At 35.9% G+C, this 19,131-nt stretch overlaps 3 protein-coding genes across 4 annotated transcripts; 1 reads left to right on the forward strand and 2 right to left on the reverse strand.

Moving 5' to 3' along the window:
* Positions 1-455: 455 nt before the first annotated feature.
* On the forward strand, positions 456-5,439 carry LOC121327554 (thioredoxin domain-containing protein 9-like). The gene is made up of 5 exons (XM_041271640.1): positions 456-552; positions 1,118-1,353; positions 3,579-3,697; positions 4,255-4,509; positions 4,624-5,439. The coding sequence occupies exons 2-5, from the start codon at positions 1,165-1,167 to the stop codon at positions 4,739-4,741; spliced, it is 681 nt and encodes a 226-aa protein (XP_041127574.1). The 5' UTR covers positions 456-552; positions 1,118-1,164; the 3' UTR covers positions 4,742-5,439.
* A 376-nt stretch (positions 5,440-5,815) lies between these two features.
* Positions 5,816-8,129, reverse strand: LOC121327497 (39S ribosomal protein L30, mitochondrial-like). Its single transcript, XM_041271566.1, is given in 5 exon segments — positions 5,816-5,948; positions 6,038-6,111; positions 6,511-6,580; positions 6,582-6,637; positions 8,100-8,129. Coding segments are annotated over 5 exon segments (363 nt in total).
* A 4,318-nt stretch (positions 8,130-12,447) lies between these two features.
* LOC121327845 (ashwin-like) lies at positions 12,448-19,119 on the reverse strand. Of its 2 annotated transcripts, none has more exons than XM_041272107.1 (4): positions 18,787-19,119; positions 17,370-17,539; positions 14,799-15,174; positions 12,448-14,011 (listed from the first exon to the last, which is right to left on the reverse strand). In XM_041272107.1, the coding sequence occupies exons 1-4, from the start codon at positions 18,922-18,924 to the stop codon at positions 13,955-13,957; spliced, it is 741 nt and encodes a 246-aa protein (XP_041128041.1). In that variant the 5' UTR covers positions 18,925-19,119; the 3' UTR covers positions 12,448-13,954. The 2 variants fall into 2 exon arrangements, with proteins under 2 accessions (XP_041128041.1, XP_041128042.1); XM_041272108.1 differs by lacking the exon at positions 18,787-19,119 and adding an exon at positions 17,920-18,777.
* Positions 19,120-19,131: the final 12 nt, after the last annotated feature.

Consider the following 19,131-nt stretch of genomic DNA (forward strand, 5'->3'; position numbering starts at 1 on the left):
CCGGTATCTATTTTATAGTACAACTCTTAGCAATTGACCATGGAATTTGCACTGTAATTCTCCACATGATTAAATTATGAATTTATTGTACTTTATGCAATTGTAATATATTTACCATAGATTTGCAAATGTCTGTAATTTATCGTGTCTTACTGTTTTACTTTAATCATTAATAATTGGAATTTCCCACAAAAACCCACCAAAAACGTTTTTGCGATCATTACAATTGTGAATTTGAGTGGCAATAGTGTGCATATATATATATATATATATATATATATATATATATATATATATATATATATATATATATATATATATATATATTATTATTATTATTATTATTATTAGTAGTAGTATTTAACAAGCAGTACTTACTGCATTGCGCATGTACACTGCGACACTGTAGCTTTAAAATTACAAGCCGCCCCTACCTCAAGTGGCATCAGAAAAACAACTCTCGCGATATTATAAAAATGAACAAGGTAATTTTCACCAGAGTCTCTGCCTGTTTTGCTTACAGTTCAAACAGACAGTACAGGAAGGAGTGAGGTGAGTGTTGAAGGCCTTCGTAACATAATTGCATTTACTTTTTAGACAAAGGAAACGCTGTTTCTTTTAGTGAGGATAGCCCATTTATTTGTGGCAGATTAAACATTGTATTTTAAAGGGTGTTATGAAAATTCTCGATTTGCGTTTTGCTGCTTAAATTAGTGGTCTCCAGGCCAAGCAGTTAGGGTGGTCGATGCTGCGTATGGCACGGTGTAAGCGGGGGCATTGTTCTGTGGCTGGTGGGGTGGGATACTGTGTAAGATACCATTTAATAATATTTTATCATTTAACTCTACACATTTGATGTGCACATCTAGGCTGTTTTCATGGAAGGCATGTAAAACTTTTCAGTACTTGGCATTAGTAACCACGGTATGAACCATTTCATGTTTGGTTGCTGTGGTTACACTCAGCTGAAGGAGTGGTGTTGGGATGTTAATGCTAGAATTAGGGTAGGCCAGCCTGTTTTTCTTTTTGTTAATAAATTCTGACAAGGCCATTTCTGCTTTATATTTGCTGTTGCCCAGCTAATCATTTTTTTTTTTTTTTTTTTTTTTTTTTGTAGTATTGATCCTAGTTTTCCATAAGGTAGTGTCTCTCTATTCTGCGAGTATGGCAGGCAGTCAGTCGGTAGACATAATTACAAAGGTCCTGGAGAATCAAATGATTCAGACTGCCAAAGCTTTAGAGGAGCAGCTTGACGCAGAGATGACAAAATTGGATACTATGGATGAGGATGAACTGGACAGACTTAAGGAGAGGAGACTTGAGGCACTAAAGAAAGCACAGCAACAGAAGCAGGTACGCCACTGTCATTTATGGGTATTTCTGTGTAAAATGAGCCCAGTAGCACCCTCTCCCTGCGATTTACACCAGACTCGGTGTTCAGTAATGTTAGTGGCAAAAATAAAGTTGCGTTTTCAGCCTGATCAGGTAACCGTTACAGAGGGGTCAAAATGTGATTGGTTTTGTAACCCCCAACCTTTAACTGATCTTTAACTCAAGAACTCTTTGAGCAAGATACTTGTCCTTTTTTAATTGGAAATTGCACCAAGAATCCAAAATGACAAATACTTTCCTGAAAGTTTGTATATGTGAAGCAGAGACTTTGATCTTTCCATCCATATTTTTTCAGATTTCTATGATTGGAATTTTTTCCCCCAAAGGTCAAAACTTCAGCTGGTAACCTTACTTATTTATTTTTTAACTTTTGACCCCTTAACACAATCAGGCTGAAAACTAAAATTGTTGTTGTTTTTTTTTTTTGTGCCATGAGCAACCGTAAGCACAGCGTTTGGTGTAAATCGGAAATGTTAGGGTGTTCGATCCAATATTTTTTTTTCTGATTTGTCGTGTCCCAGTTTTCCTGTCTCTTATGTATAATTTACTGTAACTGGACTGTTATTTCTTTTGATAAGGCAGCAAATGATAGATATAAATTTATATTTTATATACAAAAATAATTATCACATGTTACTCTTGTTTAATTGTTTCAACACAACTACTGTACACCTGGAATGGCAAAGCAGGTAATATCAGTGCATGTTTCATAATGAATAAATCTTGGAAGTGTTTTTATGAAATTCTAAATATTTGTAGGTCCCCAGTGACTCAGCCAGGAAAAGCACTGCCATTTACAGTGCCACTTAATTAGGACAAGAATGGATTTCTGCTTAAATGGGACTGGACTCTGGGCGACCGTTCTTTGCAATGCTATTTATGTCGTTTAATTGGGACGTCACTTCGTTTTAATTGGGATACAGTATTTTTTTAAATAAACGGAGATAACTTTTCAGAGCATTGATCACTATGTAACACAATTTTTGTTCCTGGGTAGTAAGTGTTATTTCCTAATTGCTTATGCCTCAAAAGTATAGAAAATGGCTATTATTCCCCACAAACTTTGCTTTTGTGACCAGGACAGTGATATTTCAAAATATCACTATTTCCAATGGGAAAACGGGCAAATGTGTGTCTTTTCGTTCACATAAAGTCAGAAAAAAACAACATATGAATCCAAATGAACGTGTATTTATACTAAAGTAATACAAAGATGACTACAAAAGATTTAGAAGTGAGTAGTTTTTCAAGATTTACAATTATACTGTCACAAAAGCAAAGTTTGTGGGGAATAATAGCCATTTTCTATACTTTTGAGGCATAAGCAATTAGGAAATAACACTTACTACCCAGGAACAAATTTTTTTTTTTTTGTTACACAGTGTTATGCAGTGACATGGATAAACCAGTGGTTTTAGCCTCACCTGTCATTTGCGAGTTGTTGTCGTCATGGCTGAGAAGCGAAAAGCGGTCGATTTGCCTCTGGCTCAGAAAGTTAAGCTCTTGAAGGACTCCTGCGGTTTCTCAAGCTGCTGTGGCAAAGGAATTTGGCACGTGAACATTGCAGATGTCTTGCCTTGTGAAAGGTAAAGATGAAATCCTGCGGAAGTTTGAAAACAATGGCAATCCAAACTGAAAACGACAGAAAGCAGGCAAGGATGAGGAGGTCGGCAACACACTCTTGTGGTTTTGACAGAAACTAAGTCAGGGAGCTGAAGCAGAAAATAAAAACAAAAACATTGATTCATTTTGTTTAGTAAATTTAATAAATAAATAAATTTGAAACCAAATGATACATTTAACATTTATCCATAATGTGGTGTGATTTCATTATTTTTCATATTTAGAAATAATAATAATAAAAAAAACAGGAAAAATACTCCTCTCTTGTTCATGTTGTAATTTATGAATATATGTGACCTAAGGTCCTCTCAAATGCCTCTTAATTGGGACAGCCTCTTATTCAGGATATTTTTATGTCTGCCAAGGCGTCCCGATAAAGCGGCGCCAACTGTATCGGTGTACAGGGTAAATCAAGTCTTGGATGCATTGAGTTGTCAATCTTGACTATGGGACCACTGGCAGCACTAAATTGGCCTTTGTCCTCCTCTGGTGTAATGTAAAATGTATATTACTGGTACACAATTAATGGGTAATTGTAAAAGTATTAATTTTTCTATTTTCAGGATTGGCTTTCCAAAGGGCATGGAGAATACAGAGAGATACCAAGTGAGAGAGATTTCTTCCAAGAAGCAAAGGAAAGCAAGAATGTAGTTTGCCACTTTTATAAAGACTCAACCTTCAGGTAAATAGATGGCATTATTCAGAATAAATATTTAACTGTTATTGTAAGCTTATGAAAAAAGTAACTTGAACACTCAAATCTGGAGAAAAAAAAATTATATACACACACATATATACAGTGCCATCTCGTTATAATGCAGTTGTCGGGGTCCATAATTAGGAGACTGCTTTATTTGTGTTTTGCCTTTTAAAACAAATATTTTTGTTCCCAAAATTATTTACAATGCCCACAAGCGAAATTACTATTGTAGAGAAATGGGAGCCACAACCTTACCGTGTTATTGCCGATTCCACACTATGTATATTATGGGTAATTTTTTTCCAACTCATTTGAGCAGCTGCTTTTGAGTAGCCCTTTCTTTGTTCAAGACCTTTACTTTAGTGAACCATATGACCCCATGCAGTATTAAAGTGCATTTTAGATAATTTATGCAGGTAGCTACTACAAGCCTTACTGGAAATATCAGATATATTGGACTTGATATAATACTTTTGTCTCTTATGTATGGTTTTTAAAATTTGAATTATAAATCAATGCTTTCATTTGTTTTGTTACAGATGCAAAATTTTAGACAAGCATTTGGCTATTTTAGCAAAGAAACACCTGGAGACAAAGTTCATTAAACTAAATGTTGAAAAGGCCCCTTTCCTGACTGAGCGGCTACATATCAAAGTTATTCCTACATTGGCACTCGTGAAAGATGGGAAGACCAAAGATTATGTTGTAGGGTTCAACGACCTTGGAAACACAGATGAATTTACAACAGAAGTTTTGGAGTGGCGTTTGGGATGTTCAGAAATTATTAATTACAGGTAACTATTTTGATCTTTAATCATTGAAAAGAAACTTCTAAACTGATATATTTAAAAAGCATCTATTTTTAAATCTTTTATATGTACTCATAATACTGTTGTGCTTATTTTCAGTGGTAATTTGATGGAGCCACCCACTGCAGGCCAGAAGCAAGGGTCCAAGTTCACAAAGGTGGAAAAGAAGACAATCCGAGGAAGAGGGTACGATTCTGATTCGGACGACGATGACTAAAGGACTGAATCCTCTACTGTCATTTCTTTCTGCTCTTATTATATTACAAACATGACTTTCTGCTTTCAGTTGATATTCATGTTTCATTACGCCTTTGTTTTACCCCTTCAGCTGTTAATTTTTGTTTGTACCAACAGAGAACTCATTGTAAAATAGTTGTATTTAATACAATAAATTATACAATTGCAAATGTAAAGTTCTGGTATGCAGTTGAGGACTCATTTTTTCATTCTGTCCCTCATTTGGCCTGACCTCCTAGGGGTAAACACACAGGCAGTATGGAGTATATAATGTGTTTATTCATTCCTCTTGGAGTTGTTTAATGGCAATGCAAAGGCTAATCTTTACATCCACCAAGTTACCTTTTTTTTTTTTTTTTTTTTTTTTTTTTTTTAACAGAAGAAATGACTCCAATATATGTTAAGGGTAATTTGATCATTAATTTAAAAGTGTTAAGTTGGCCTGATCAGTGTTAAAATAACAATGGTCGCAAAAAACTAGCTAGGATTTTTGTTGAACTAATGCTATGCAAACTTGATTGCAGAACTGGTTTGGGTGGTGTTTTGAGAACTAATTGCTCCCTACCAGGGTATGAGCAGCTAAGAATGCCACAAGCTTCAGGGCCAGTTGTTGCCCTGGTACATTTGGACAGTATATTGATATGTGCTTTAACATAATAAAGAAAAGAAGTATTGGAATTTCACAGTCTTATTTTTTCCATTATGTGATCACAAGTATTTGAAACACTGAATTTTTAAACCAACTACTACCTTTTAAACTTAAAGCACTGGAAAGTGTTGTCAAACAGGCAGTTTAGCATTGCAGTCAACAGACATAAGAAACGTGTTAAAGGGAAAACCTTATAAATTAGCCTCCCCTGTTTCATAAGACATTTGTTAGAACTAGCTGCATGCACAGTGTTACTCCAGACCCTGCCACAGCAGATACACAGTAACCTACTGGAAATGAGATCCTACAGTTCTGGCAACGTGTACTAGAAAATCGAATGAGCACAACTGCACAATTAATTTACAGATTATTTTATTTGACAAAAGCTACAGGATCTCGCAGGCACTATGACTCGAAAGCCTTTTGTTCCAATGGTTGAAGTCGACGTCTTACAACAAGTTCCCCAGTACTCTTCAAATACGTTTTTGACAGTTCCTGCTCCGTTGGAAGTCCATGTGGTAACTTCAGAGGCTGCATTCTGCAAATTAAAAAAATAGATACGACTGACTAAACAAGCTTGTATTGCATGCTTTTTATATTATATATAAATAATAATAGAAAATCAACCTTATGAGATGCTTTATAACTTTTAACTTTTCATTCACAGCTGGGATGTTTTTGTGTACACAAGGTTGATGCGCCTAAAAAGCAAGACGATGAAGTTAACCAGAACGTTCTTTGGAGTGAGAGCATAGAAAACTTTAGCATTCACCAGAACAACTTTGGAGTGATCATTTATATATATAAAAAAAATCTTAACCAATTGTGAAGAATGTATTAATTTTACATTTAGTTTAAAGAAAAGAGTCCCATCTGGTAGAAAAGCCCCTGAAACACTACTAACTACCCATTTCCTTTGCAACCAGACTATTCAACACTGCTCCATGACACATTAACAAAGAATGTCAAAAAAAACCTCCCTAGATATTATTTTTTTTTGTCTCATTATATTCAGATTGGAAATATTCCTACTTTTCGAATTAATACTTGTGTCCCTGTAACTAAAAATCCCTTTGGGGAGGAATATTTTGGTACAGTACCTTGTCTAATCCGAGATCACGCACAACCTTCTTTTCCCAGTATGGACGGCGTCTCACACTTTTTATTCTGGTGCAGCTTGTGAGGATGTTCTGGATCACCATCGTTCATTTCATGATCTTCATACAGCTAGAATAAAAATGGCACACTCATTACAATTTCACCAAATCCCTGTGCTAACAAAATATTTACAAGTTCTGAAAATATAAACATGGCTCGTGATTACACCTTAGGCAAGGGTGGATCAGTTACAGGAATACCACTTCTATAAAAGTGAAGTTTCCATTTCAATTTTTCAAGATGATTCTAATATTGAATAATCAACAGGTAAGTAAAAATTTCAGTATTCAGATTATGATTTTATTTATTCAGGTTGTGTTGTACAATACATATTTAATTAAAAAACAAATTAATGGCAGGATAACTTGTAACAACGTTCTAAATCTTAAACAGGTGAATGTTATTGTGTGTATTTCTGGAGCAACATAATTTAACAGCAAAATATGAAATATTACTTAATTAAATATATTTTAAAAAAATTACTAAAAAGTTCTGAAAATTATCTCCAGAGTAAATGTCTAAAATGTCATTATTGTCCCTTATCTTTTTAAGTGTTTGCTATCTATTATTCTGCCTCCTGTTCTAATTTTATAACCCTTTTCCCCATATCTGTTTTTTTACTTCTTTAACTGAGCGCTTAGACTAGAGGCTGCTTATTATCCACAGTGATAGAGTAACTGCTATAAAACAGATTTGAAATGTCACTTAAGACTAAAAAATGTACTTAGCCCATAGGGAAGTGGGTAAGTGGTATGTTAACCTATTGTAACATACAGACATACAGTCACCAACACTATCCCCAACACTGATTAGACGGATTCACAGCAGTGGATAATAAAATCAATTGTGAAGCAACAGACGTCACAATAATTGAGCAAAAAAAAAAAAAAAAATGCATCTGAAGCCTCTCTAACAGGAATTTTGGAAAGTAAACATTAAATTAACTCAATGCTTTGAATTACTACTTTTTATTATTGATGTACAGACGATGAACATTCAAAAGTAACTTTAGTTACATTTTGATGTATTATGTATATCTCAGTTCTCAAATAAAAATGTGATCACAAAAAAAGTAACTTTACTTTAGCAAACAAAAACAGTTAGTCAGTAAGCTGCAAGGATCATTATGTGTCTGCAAGGTATTTAAATTGTTCCTTGTTGAATATTTATGCTGCCCTTTTTTCAACAACTGTGGCTTGAAGCCTGGTTTCTGGAAACGGGACACCTAGTTTGAGACAGCTTTTCCCAAGTCTCCCCTGGTGTGCCATGCAGTGGCTTAAAACCTAGTCTCCTGAAACCTAGTTCCAAGCCACAAAGTGGCTTTGTGTTCCCTCAGCTTTAGACGCAGAAGCACCTATCAACCAAGCACTCACCATCAGTCATCTAGCAAAGTATGTCTTATTTATTTTAGCTGAAACAAACTCTGAACGTGTATATATAACATGTCAAGAATTACACTTGCATTTATGTGATTCTTTTGACCAGGTTTTTAACTTAATGTCTACAATTTACCTTGAATCCAAGTGAATACCTTTAAAGTGTCCCCGTAAAATCCAGCCATTCTGTCTTAATGCTCAAACCCTGTATATTCACAATAACTGAATATTAACAGAGAAAAACAAGACACGTCATAATATATCATGATAGCTTACAACAAGGTTATTTCAGCACATTTACATGGTCACACTTGCTAATATTTGATAATGATTTTTACTTTTTCATGATTAAAGATCCATTACTTGACCCAACTTCTCCAGCTGTTATCTAAGGAACACAAACAAGCTTAAATTCAGATCATAAGTTTAATTTACATTTCAATGTTCTCTCACATTGTAACAGTAACAGGAAGCATTACATATTCTGCTCCTACTCAAAGAGATTCTCTCAATTGATAAAACATAAGTTCCTGCTTTTTCCTGCTTTTAACATTATTATTATTATTATTATTATTATTATTATTATTATTATTATTATTATTATTATTATCAGTACCTAATTTTTTATATTTAAGTATTGCATAAATAAATAATTACAATTTGTATTGTTAAATTATAACATTTCTGCACTTGTAATAACTGAGGCAGCCTCAGTTGCTTCTCTCTCTTCATGTAATCCCAAACAGACTCAATGATGTTGAGATCAGGGCTCTGTGGGGGTCATACCATCACTTCCAGGACTCCTTGTTCTTCTTTACGCTGAAGATAGTTCTTAATGACTTTCGCTGTATGTTTGGGGTCTTTGTCATGCTGCAGAATAAAGTTGGGGCCAATCAGATGCCTCCCTGATGGTATTGCATGATGGATAAGTATCTGCCTGTACTTCTCAGCATTGAGGAAACCATTAATTCTGACCAAATCCCCAACTCCATTTGCAGAAATGCAGCCCCAAACTTGCAAGAAACCTCCATCATGCTTCACTGTTGCCTGCAGATACTCATTCGTGTACTGCTCTCCAGCCCTTCGGCGAACACTGCCTTCTGCTACAGCCAAATATTTCAAATTGTGACTCATCGGTCCAGAGCACCTGTTGCCATTTTTCTGCACTCCACTTCCTTTTCGTGCATAGTTGAGTCGCTTGGCTTTGTTTCCACGTCGGAGGTATGGCTTTTTGGTCGCAAGTCTTCCATGAAGACCACTTCTGACCAGACTTCTCCGGACAGTAGATGGGTGTACCAGGGTCCCACTGTTTTCTGCCAATTCTGAGCTGATGGCACTGCTGGACATCTTTCGATTGCAAAGGGAAGTAAGCATGATGTGTCTTTCATCTGCTGCAGAAAGTTTCCTTGGCCGACCACTGCGTCTACGGTCCTCAACGTTGCCCATTTCTTTGTGCTTCTTCAAAAGAGCTTGGACAGCACATCTGGAAACTCCTGTCTGCCTTGAAATTTCTGCCTGGGGGAGACCTTGCTGATGCAATATAACTACCTTGCGTCTTGTTGCTGTGCTCAGTCTTATGACTTTTGACAGTAAACTGTCTTCAGCAACCTCACATTGTTAGCTGAGTTTGGCTGTTCCTCACCCAGCTTTATTCCTCCTACACAGCTGTTTCTGTTTCAGTTAATGATTGTGTTTCAACCTACATATTGAATTGATGATCATTAGCACCTGTTTGGTATAATTGTTTAATCATACACCTGACTATATGCCTACAAAATCCCTGACTTTGTGCAAGTGTACCTAGAAGAATTGATGCTGTTTTGAAGGCAAAGGGTGGTGACACCAAATATGGATTTGATTTAGATTTTTCTTCTGTTCACTCACTTTGCATTTAGTTAATTGATAAATATAATCTATTAACATGTCTATTTTTGAAAGCATTCTTACTTTTACAGCATTTTTTCACACCTGCCTAAAACTTTTGCACAGTACTGTATGTGTGTGTGTGTATATATATATATATATATATATATATATATATATATATATATATATATATATATATATATATATATATATAATGTGTGTGTGTGTGTGATAGACAGACTTTTTCCTGTATACAGTCTCTGCATCTAAGCAAGTGGTTCATTAAAAAGTGAAACATCTTCAGGACTGCTGTACCTGAGAGCTATCAATGTTTCATTTTCGCAAAAACTGATGTTCCAAGAAAAGCAAATGATTAAAATATGAAAAGGACAAAGACTGAATTATGGGACTGTAAGAAAAAAGAGCCCTTCTTCTTATTTTACAATTAAATAGATATAAACTGCTGTCTTAAGAAATACTTATAAGAAAATAAGCGACAGCTTGAGTTTTTAAAGTGCATTTTCCAGGACTGGTGATTCATTCTGGCTTGCATCAATTCCTGCCTGTGGTTTTCCCAGGATTACCACTAAAAGTAGTTTGTTGATGGAATCCCAGGTAATTCTCGGAACCACAATTTAGGTTTATCAATGCATATTTATCAAATACCGTTACCAAATAATGATCTTTAATTTTATTAAACCAACTGTATTATAGTATCTGTGAAGCATAACAACATTGGAAATCGATGTACTTTCTGTGCTGCTCTTTGGCTGTTCTGTGTTTTACACATTATTAAAATAATAATCCATAAAATGGGTTAATCCATATATTGACAAACTGCATTGTGAGAAACAGACATACTCTGGTGTTACTATCTATGCGCTTTGCTGTATGCAAGTCCAACTCTATTTCTTTATAATTGGTGTTAGTGTTGGAGCTGAAGGGAGAGGGAGGTATTTACTGTACTTGCTAGGTCTACAATTGTTCTGTTTATGGAGCTACTCTGATGTGTTATTATATTCCTTACCCAATTCTGCCACCTAGTGGAAGATTGTCATTACAACAGTAATTCTTATGTACTGTGTCTGTCACCAACATGGCAAAGTCAAGAGGCTTGTGTTCCAATTTAGTAACTTGGAAAAATCTTTTGGAACATATAAACTTATGCATTAAACATCAAAGTTATTCAGGACCCTAATATATCAGAATGAAGACTATCAGGTCCAGTTTATTTTAAGCAGGTTATGTGGAAAATGTAAGTGATATTTTAGAAGCCCACAAATAAATTCCCACGGACTACTGTATCTGTTAATGGTGTGCTAAAGCAGAAGCAGGCTTTCAAAGCACTTCAGCATCTCGTTAGCATTGGCAACATAAGCACTGGTTCCTTCATTGTGCCGTTTAACCTTTCTAGCTCCACACAAAATAAAGTCTACACTTCCTTCTTCCTGGTACCCTATACCTTCCTGTAGAAAAGGTTGCTTTCAGTGGTCTGACTAATGGACATCACTCTGATTGTAGACCATGTGAGTGAATCTGACACACAAAAGTAAAAGTGTACAAGGTGGAGTAGAGTTCGAAGCTGCAGTGGTTCTATGGGTATGCAGTTCTGTTACAAGGAGCTATTGGGGAAATAACGTAGCAAAGTTATAAAAACGAGCCAAACCTATAGAATACTTGTGTCACTTGTTTGAATGTTCCATATACAAGGACTAGAACAGTGAGCCGAGTTTGAAAAGCAATAGTAGTGGGTTCCTGACTAGTCAGACCCATGTCCTTATGGTTTGACAAACATCTCAAATGACACCAATTACTCTACATGTGGCCAGATCCACAGCAGATGATTTGATATCTGACAACCCAATACAACTTGTAGTTAAACAACTACTAAAAATAAAACGTATATTAACCTGTACATCGTTATTCATTATCACTCTTTGTTGATAAAAAAAATAAAAAGGGCAAATGGATTCAAAAAGTGTTTTATTTTATATACAGGTCACACATTTCATAAAGAAAATTACTTCAATCTACCTGTTATCTATAAAAAAATAAAAATACCAAAGTATGATAGGTAAAAAGTACATGATTACAATCTTAAAACAACTGTGTGGCAGGTTTGATGTCCTGTCATAACACTGAATGTTTCATAGCAATATAGATTGAACTAAAACACTGATTACAGATATTAACATTTAAAAGGTCAGTTGGATAAAATATAAAGAATGCAGTATATTTTACTTTTATTTTTTTAATAAAAAACTAGAAACTATCAGCCAGACCATTTAGGTAAATGCCATCACAATTGAAAATTAACAGTTTTAACTTTTAGCACTGTTTTCTTGTGGCGTTTCACTTGAATTCCTAAATAAATACAAAAAGACTACTTTGTCAAACTACAGTGATGGCCAGAAGTTTAGCATCACCTAGAATTTTAAGATTTTAAGAAAAAAACAAAAATATGAACATAATTTAGATCTTGTATTTAACATCATGCAATCAAAGAAACTACAAAATGATATTGCAAAAGTCTAGCGGAAGCCCTAATAGTAGTACAGTATTTCATGTTAGACTTAAAAATGTCACAAAAGTATATGGAAAATTACAAAAATTACAAAGTATGACATTATTCAGCAGGGTTCATTTGACTATGAAACAAAATTAGTTCATTCTAATGGGTGACGCAAAACTTTTGGCCATAGCTGTAGATTCTTTATGACCCCACCCTGAATTGACAGAAATCTTTCAGACATTGTTTTGCCAAGGTGCTTGAGCTCCTACTGTCTCAAGCCCTTGCTGTATAATGTAAAACCTGCATTTAGGGTGACCTGCAGTTATGAGCCAGATTTTCTTTTTTCAATATAAAAAAGGAGGAAACTAAGTAGAGCGCACCTGTTTTAAAAACCTTTGACCTGGTATTTTATAGTATGTTTCAATTTGTTAATTATATGTAAGTAAATAATTGATAAAAACACAATTCTACCAATACTAAAACACACTCCATGCTGTTGAAAAATATCAGGAGAGCTTTATTAAAACAAACTATAAACTTTCAAAAGGCAGCAAGATACAATTCCCTCTATTAACTGATGGACCTCTGGTGTGTGTCAGTTACACATGCTGCTACCAACTGAATGGTACTGATGAAAACTGAACAATGCACATTGTATTATATCTAAAATAGCAAATTCAGCTCTTAGCAGGACAGATGGAATTCAGTTACATATAAAAGCCAGCCGTGAAGAAAGACGGGACCGGACGGGGCACTGCTGCAGAGCCCGTGGCAGTGAAAAGACATTGCGTTTGGGAAACTCTTGCATGCCGTTAACTGTCACTAAGTTAACTTAAAACAAGAAAATTGAGGCATTAATATAACCTGTACGGTTAAAAAAAACAAAAAAAAAAAACAACCTAAAACAATATTTTTTCACAACATCGCTGACCTTCAAAAGCAGTTTGTGTTTTTTCTTTAACTCCATTTCTGTCTTGGGTTATTAACGCACACTTTCTTGGCAAAAATGTTTTTGAAATGCTGTTTTGCAAATTTCCAGATACTGTATTACAGTAGTTTATTTTCAATACAGCACTTTATTTGCAGTAATTTCTACTGATTATCTTTGTATAGTACATCTACAGTACTGTACTTTGTTGTTTTAGACACACTGCTGTACCCAAATGTTTTATTAGCGTTAGAAATTAACACAACTACAGTGTAATATAACAACTCCCTCACAGATATGATATTTTCACATAGCCGGTGGACCCCTGGAACCCATTAAATCTGATATGGCAGGTTCTACTGTAGTTTATTCTTAGCCAAAAGGCAAGGAATTTTACTGTTTGAAATCTCATTGAAAAGGTCTTAAACTCTCCCACCCCCAAAAAAACAAAACACAAACAAACAATATGCAGTCTGGTTATTAGACCAATTAAATGTAAAGACATTTGGGAAAATAGAGAAATCAATTCTTTAACATCCAGTTGAGCATTTTCAAGATGATAGGTAGTATTCCACTTAGTCCTTGTAGACTTTACGTCCAAAGCCTGCTAAATTCATTGATCTCCACTACTCCATGTGGACAGGGACTGCTAAGGCAAAGTTGTAGATGTTACTTTGGAAGATGGGTCACTGTCTGCAACAAATTCACGGCCAGGTAACATGCTGAATTTTCTTCTTAGTCTCTGATGATTTAAATTCTCCCTGCAAACGCAAAATGAATGACACATATATACCTTTATTTTATTATATATATATATATATATATATATATATATATATATATATATATATATATATATATATATTATTAAAAATAATATATATTATTAATAGAGGTAATTTCTCCAAGAACCTATGGTGCATGGTGAGTGGTTTTTGAAAAAACGTGAAAATAAACGGTATGATATATTAAGCGAGGTGATATAAATGCCGGACTATATATATATATACATATATATATATATATATATTATATATATATATATATATATATATATATATATACACACACACACACACACACACCATTTACTACAAATTGTAGAACAAAAAACACATTTTTTTGTGCAACATTGTGTTTCATACAAATATAATATCTATATATGATTATATTTACTAAATGCTTGTCTTTAATCTATTACCTTGAATTATGGTATAATAAACATGGGTGCCAATACTGAATTAAACATCCATTTCCCCTAATCTACTATTAAAGTTATAAATAACATATTTAATCAGTATTATTACTGGTTATGATAGAAATGACTGGAATTCAAACCTGCAATCTTTAACTTTGATGGCGAGTGCAGTTCCAGTATGACACTGTTGACTATAATAAAATCAGGTACTAGAAGTGCTAAAAGGAGTTACATTTTGTATTGGTTGTAGTGTTCTCTGAAAATGACTGTGTTAACTATTGTAATGTCAGCACCTGCATGTCACTGAAGCAAGACAATCTTAGAATCCGTGCTTCTGAGATCGTACATACCGCCACTTCAGGGTCTCCTTCTTTGGGCGCCACTCTTTTTAATTTCATGCTTGCTGTTCCTCCTGTAGATGCCTCTGTCACTGTGGCGGGTGTCGATTTGACGATTTGACTTTCGATTTTGTAACTGGTAGTGGCACTGTTCTGTTTGGCCACCCTCTCAGGAAGGTGCTTTATGGAGTTATTGGCAGGACTGCTATCAGAGGAGCAGTTGGTGGAGGTGCTTGACAGTCTGCGGAGGGTGTTGGGTAGATTCCCAGATGGAGGGGGCTTTAAGCGATCTGTGGCTCCTGCCTCTATCTTTTTCAGTTTTATGCTGGTACTTGTTGAGCTGCCATCAAAAGATATTGGTCTTTTTCTTGAACCATCAGCACCAGAACTACAAAAAGACCAAACAAACAAAAATGTAATACAATGGCACAGGCTACAGCACACTGGCACTACCTAACACTGGTGAATCCTCCATCAACCAACCTGCTATTTTTATGGGAATTTGCAGGATAACCAAGGATAGGTGGCTGATCAGTCAAGCGTGATTCCACAGTGCTGAAAATGCTTGAATAAAATCAGAGTAGCTTATCCCAGTGGGTAAAGGTTGATTAAAAAAATAATAATAATCGACCATGTAGATTTTTTTACCTTGCATTGGTAGCATACTCCATTTATAATGACAGACTTCACTTACTGTATTCTTTGGACAGCATAGTAGAGTTAATGAAAAAGGAAAGGTTTGATTTTCTATCAAATTTATTTTCCATTTGTAGTCTATTTAAATCTGTGTTTGGGGCACATTAAAATTTTAGTTCTATAGAAATTATGATTTTTAATTTTTTTTTTTTTTTTCTGTTCTTCCATGGTCAGTTTCTTTTCACCTATTCTAGTTACCTGCAACTAAGGTTTCCCAGATTATCATATTGTATTATCTACATTGCATTGCTAAGATACTACTTCTCGTATTTGTTTTAAAATATCACAGAATCCGATAAAAATAAAAAAAAAAAAAAAAACTTTGATAATCGCGATAATAGGAAATGATCAAGTCACATTGCCATTAACAGCACCCTGTTTAATTTAAGAGATTTCAATTGAAAACTGGGTTAAACGTCATTTCATTGGCCATTTTGTGGTTTTATTACCATGCAAACAAACGAAAGGATTTTAGGCAGCGGTCTGCTTTGAAGTGCCAAGCGCATTAGAGTCCGATAAAAAAAATAAAGGGAAGGGTGGATAACTTGCTTATGGATCATCCCGAGGGGAAAATGACTGCCCGAGGCAGCAGTTCCACTTTACACAGGACGCGGTAACTGAATCGACACCTAAACTAAACAAACGACCCATTTAGGGATTATTTTGGTTTATGAAAAAAAAAAAAAAAAAAAAAAAAAAAAAAACAAGCGAACCAGTTGAAGGTGGTGCATCTATTTTAGGGCTGTCAGTTAAGCCTCCAAAAAGTAATCGACTAATTGGGCACGCAAAATATAATCATTTGAATAAATACCAACAATTGGACACGTTCATATTAACCAGTGCCTCCTTGGCATGCTCTGGCCCGAGGTAGGAAGAGCACTTTCCGTGCTTGTCCTCCATCAACAGACTGGCCCTGCACGTCTCACAGGGACCGTTCTGTAGTGGGCTGGAACCGGGTAGGTACAGGTTCAGAACCTGGTCGACACCAGGCCGGTTTGATACTGGTTCAGTGGCTTTGGCATTGTTCAATACCAGGTCGGGAGTGGAAGCGGGTCTGTGACTTTGGTACCATTCAGTACAGGTCCACAGGTTTGCAGTCACCACGGGTGGCAACGTACAGGGATGCCCACATGTAAAAGCCACTGGCAAAACCACTCAGTCAGTACCAACATGAGACTGAGGGAAGCCTGCTTGTTAGAATGGACTAACGGCATTCGCAATGGTGATGCTAAAAAGCTATCACCAAAACAGCATCAAGACACTGTGGTTGTAATTGCAAACAACCAAAGTATCTTGGTCTGCACAGTACTGCTGAGCCCAGCAGTTGCTCTTGCTGCATACCACACTGCAGATAGATAGAAGAACAAAATACTAATCTGAACAAGGCTCTCCGATCAGGTCAGTCTTGAAAGGAAAAATGACGCTGAGATCTGTGAGTGCAGTCCTTTTGATACCTTGGGGGTGGAGTCATGACTATGTTACAGGCTCGCTGAGCAGCTTTGGTATACAATTTTCAGGATTTGGGTCTTTAGGAGGTAAATACCCATTTGATAATGGTTACATTTCGTACTTGAAAGGGAACTTAAAACTTTAATTTCACTTGATGGTGCCTGCTCCAAATTTCCTATAGACACTCTGACTACTCCAGCCTATACATAGAAAACATAGAGTAACAGCAAGAAGAAACCACCTTGAAAGACTGCATAAAAAGCATAAAAAGTAGGACACAGTAACCTTTTGAAACTGTAATTTGAAGTTGAAGTCCCCTGATCTAAATAGTAGCGGATCTACATTCTGTACTGTAGAGCTCAGTGCATTGAAAGTTCTAGTGCATTACAACAAAAAGCACAAGCCATAGAAAGTTACTAGTTTGAAAGCAAGTAATACCTAAGTCTTTGTGCATTAGCTGCAGATTGGGGTGCTCTCTTCTTTTCCATCCGTTTTCCCCATCGGCTGTTTGGCAGGTCTCTCTGAGGCAAGGGAATGATGTGCTGAAGGTACAGGTCTGTGAGTCTATCTTTGTCTGCATACTTCTCATTGTCAACAGGAATCTTTTTCTAAAGGAAATGTAACACTTAATAAAAACAATACAAGGAATTTGTTTTTCTGGTTTCAACAATACTGTAAAATGGAAACACAGGCAGTGCTTTACAAAGGCTAGTGTGCAACAAAATGTCTTGTTTGAGCAAAAAATATTGACATAGTACAGGACAAAATACTGTACAGCTCTTTAGTATGAACGTAAAGGTAAAAAAAAAATATCCACATGGTTTACATTATGAGGATATACATCATTTTTAAATCAGATCAAGCTACACTTCAATTATTGGTTTCAAACTGAAGCACCGATTTTTACTAACTGTTCTGGGAGACAAAGTTATAAGCACTAATTGTTAAGATCATTCTTAATGTCATACAGACACAAAGTAGACAGTACCTTGCACATTTGACACTAGGGCTTGTCACCTCTGACATGAACTAGCCAATCAGAAACTTCCTCTAGCCTCCTTTGTTCCAAAAGTCACATAAAAACAAGAGCTTTAGCCCCTGTCCCTGCTCGGCTCCAGATGTGTCGTGAAGCCAGTTTCACCGGTTCTTGCTTGGCTCGACAAATAGCCAGTGGAAAACCACCCGTATAGACCCTCATGGCGCAGATGTGCCAGTCTCCTATGTGCAGCACACCGGTACATTTCAAAGGGCAGGCTCAGTCAAAGATTAGGTAGCAATACCAGAATAACACCAGTATGATTTATTCCACAATCAATACTTTTTCATTGAAAAAATATAGGCCTACATAACTGGACGCAGTGGAAAAACATTTTAGGCAGTAATGTGCCTTAACTGAAGGACCTAGTCTCTGATGTGGAGGGTATTCTTACACTTATGTAATGTTTATGTAACTTATGTAAGGATTGTATATCTAGGATTACAGGGCACTTTCAGCCCATAGCCTTGCCCTGCATGCCTTATACTATGTACATGGAAAACACCTGCATGACAACAAGGCAACAAAGGTGCTGGCGATGCTAGCACCTACACAAACCGCTACTTACTAGTGACAGCCACAAAGGAATTACCTGGGTCCTGGACCATTGCCACTTACTGTAAATAATGCTTGTTTAGCATTTTCCACTGGTAACATCCAAAACAAAAAATTTAAAAATAAATAATAATTAACATGGATTCACCCCCTCGTTCTTTATTTATTTTTTCAAATGAGACCAACTCAAAACACACAACACAATTCTAAGTTTCAAGCTCACTAGGAGTCAAAAAACACTCATGCATTTCCTGTGGTACTGACCTCCAGTAATGTAAGCAGAATAAAATCCCGGGAAAGGAGCTCGGGGTGTAACAACAGATCTGTATTGTGCTTGTTTTTCTCGACATTTGTACCTATAACCCTCCCTCCTCCAACAACACAGCCCTCCGCCATTTTCATCTCAGTACCACCAGACAGTTCCCCCACAGCCCCACAATTCACATCGGCACCAGTTTTCAATAAAAAGCCTGCCTCAGTGTCTATCGTCGGCGTAGGGGATTCTATATTTTTGTTAAATTGTTGTTATGGCTTTAGCTGTGTATTTAATACACATTTTATAAAGCTAGATGACACGACCCAAATCTTTTAACTTTTAACGATAGCAGT

Source organism: Polyodon spathula, chromosome 15, assembly GCF_017654505.1.
Source record: "Polyodon spathula isolate WHYD16114869_AA chromosome 15, ASM1765450v1, whole genome shotgun sequence".
Lineage (NCBI taxonomy): Eukaryota > Metazoa > Chordata > Actinopteri > Acipenseriformes > Polyodontidae > Polyodon > Polyodon spathula.

What these genes read in the sequence shown, in the direction of transcription:
- LOC121327845 (XM_041272107.1), bottom strand. Translation starts at nt 18,924, where the DNA reads ATGAAAATGGCGGAGGGCTGTGTTGTTGGAGGAGGGAGGGTTATAGGT. An exon ending in TTCTGCTTACATTACTGGAG is followed by an intron (nt 17,540 to 18,786) that starts GTCAGTACCACA and finishes CATTTCCTTTAG; the next exon opens with AAAAAGATTCCTGTTGACAA. An exon ending in AAGGAGACCCTGAAGTGGCG is followed by an intron (nt 14,012 to 14,798) that starts GTATGTACGATC and finishes TTGCGTTTGCAG; the next exon opens with GGAGAATTTAAATCATCAGA.
- LOC121327554 (XM_041271640.1), top strand. Translation starts at nt 1,165, where the DNA reads ATGGCAGGCAGTCAGTCGGTAGACATAATTACAAAGGTCCTGGAGAAT. An exon ending in AAGCACAGCAACAGAAGCAG is followed by an intron (nt 1,354 to 3,578) that starts GTACGCCACTGT and finishes TTCTATTTTCAG; the next exon opens with GATTGGCTTTCCAAAGGGCA. An exon ending in TCAGAAATTATTAATTACAG is followed by an intron (nt 4,510 to 4,623) that starts GTAACTATTTTG and finishes GCTTATTTTCAG; the next exon opens with TGGTAATTTGATGGAGCCAC.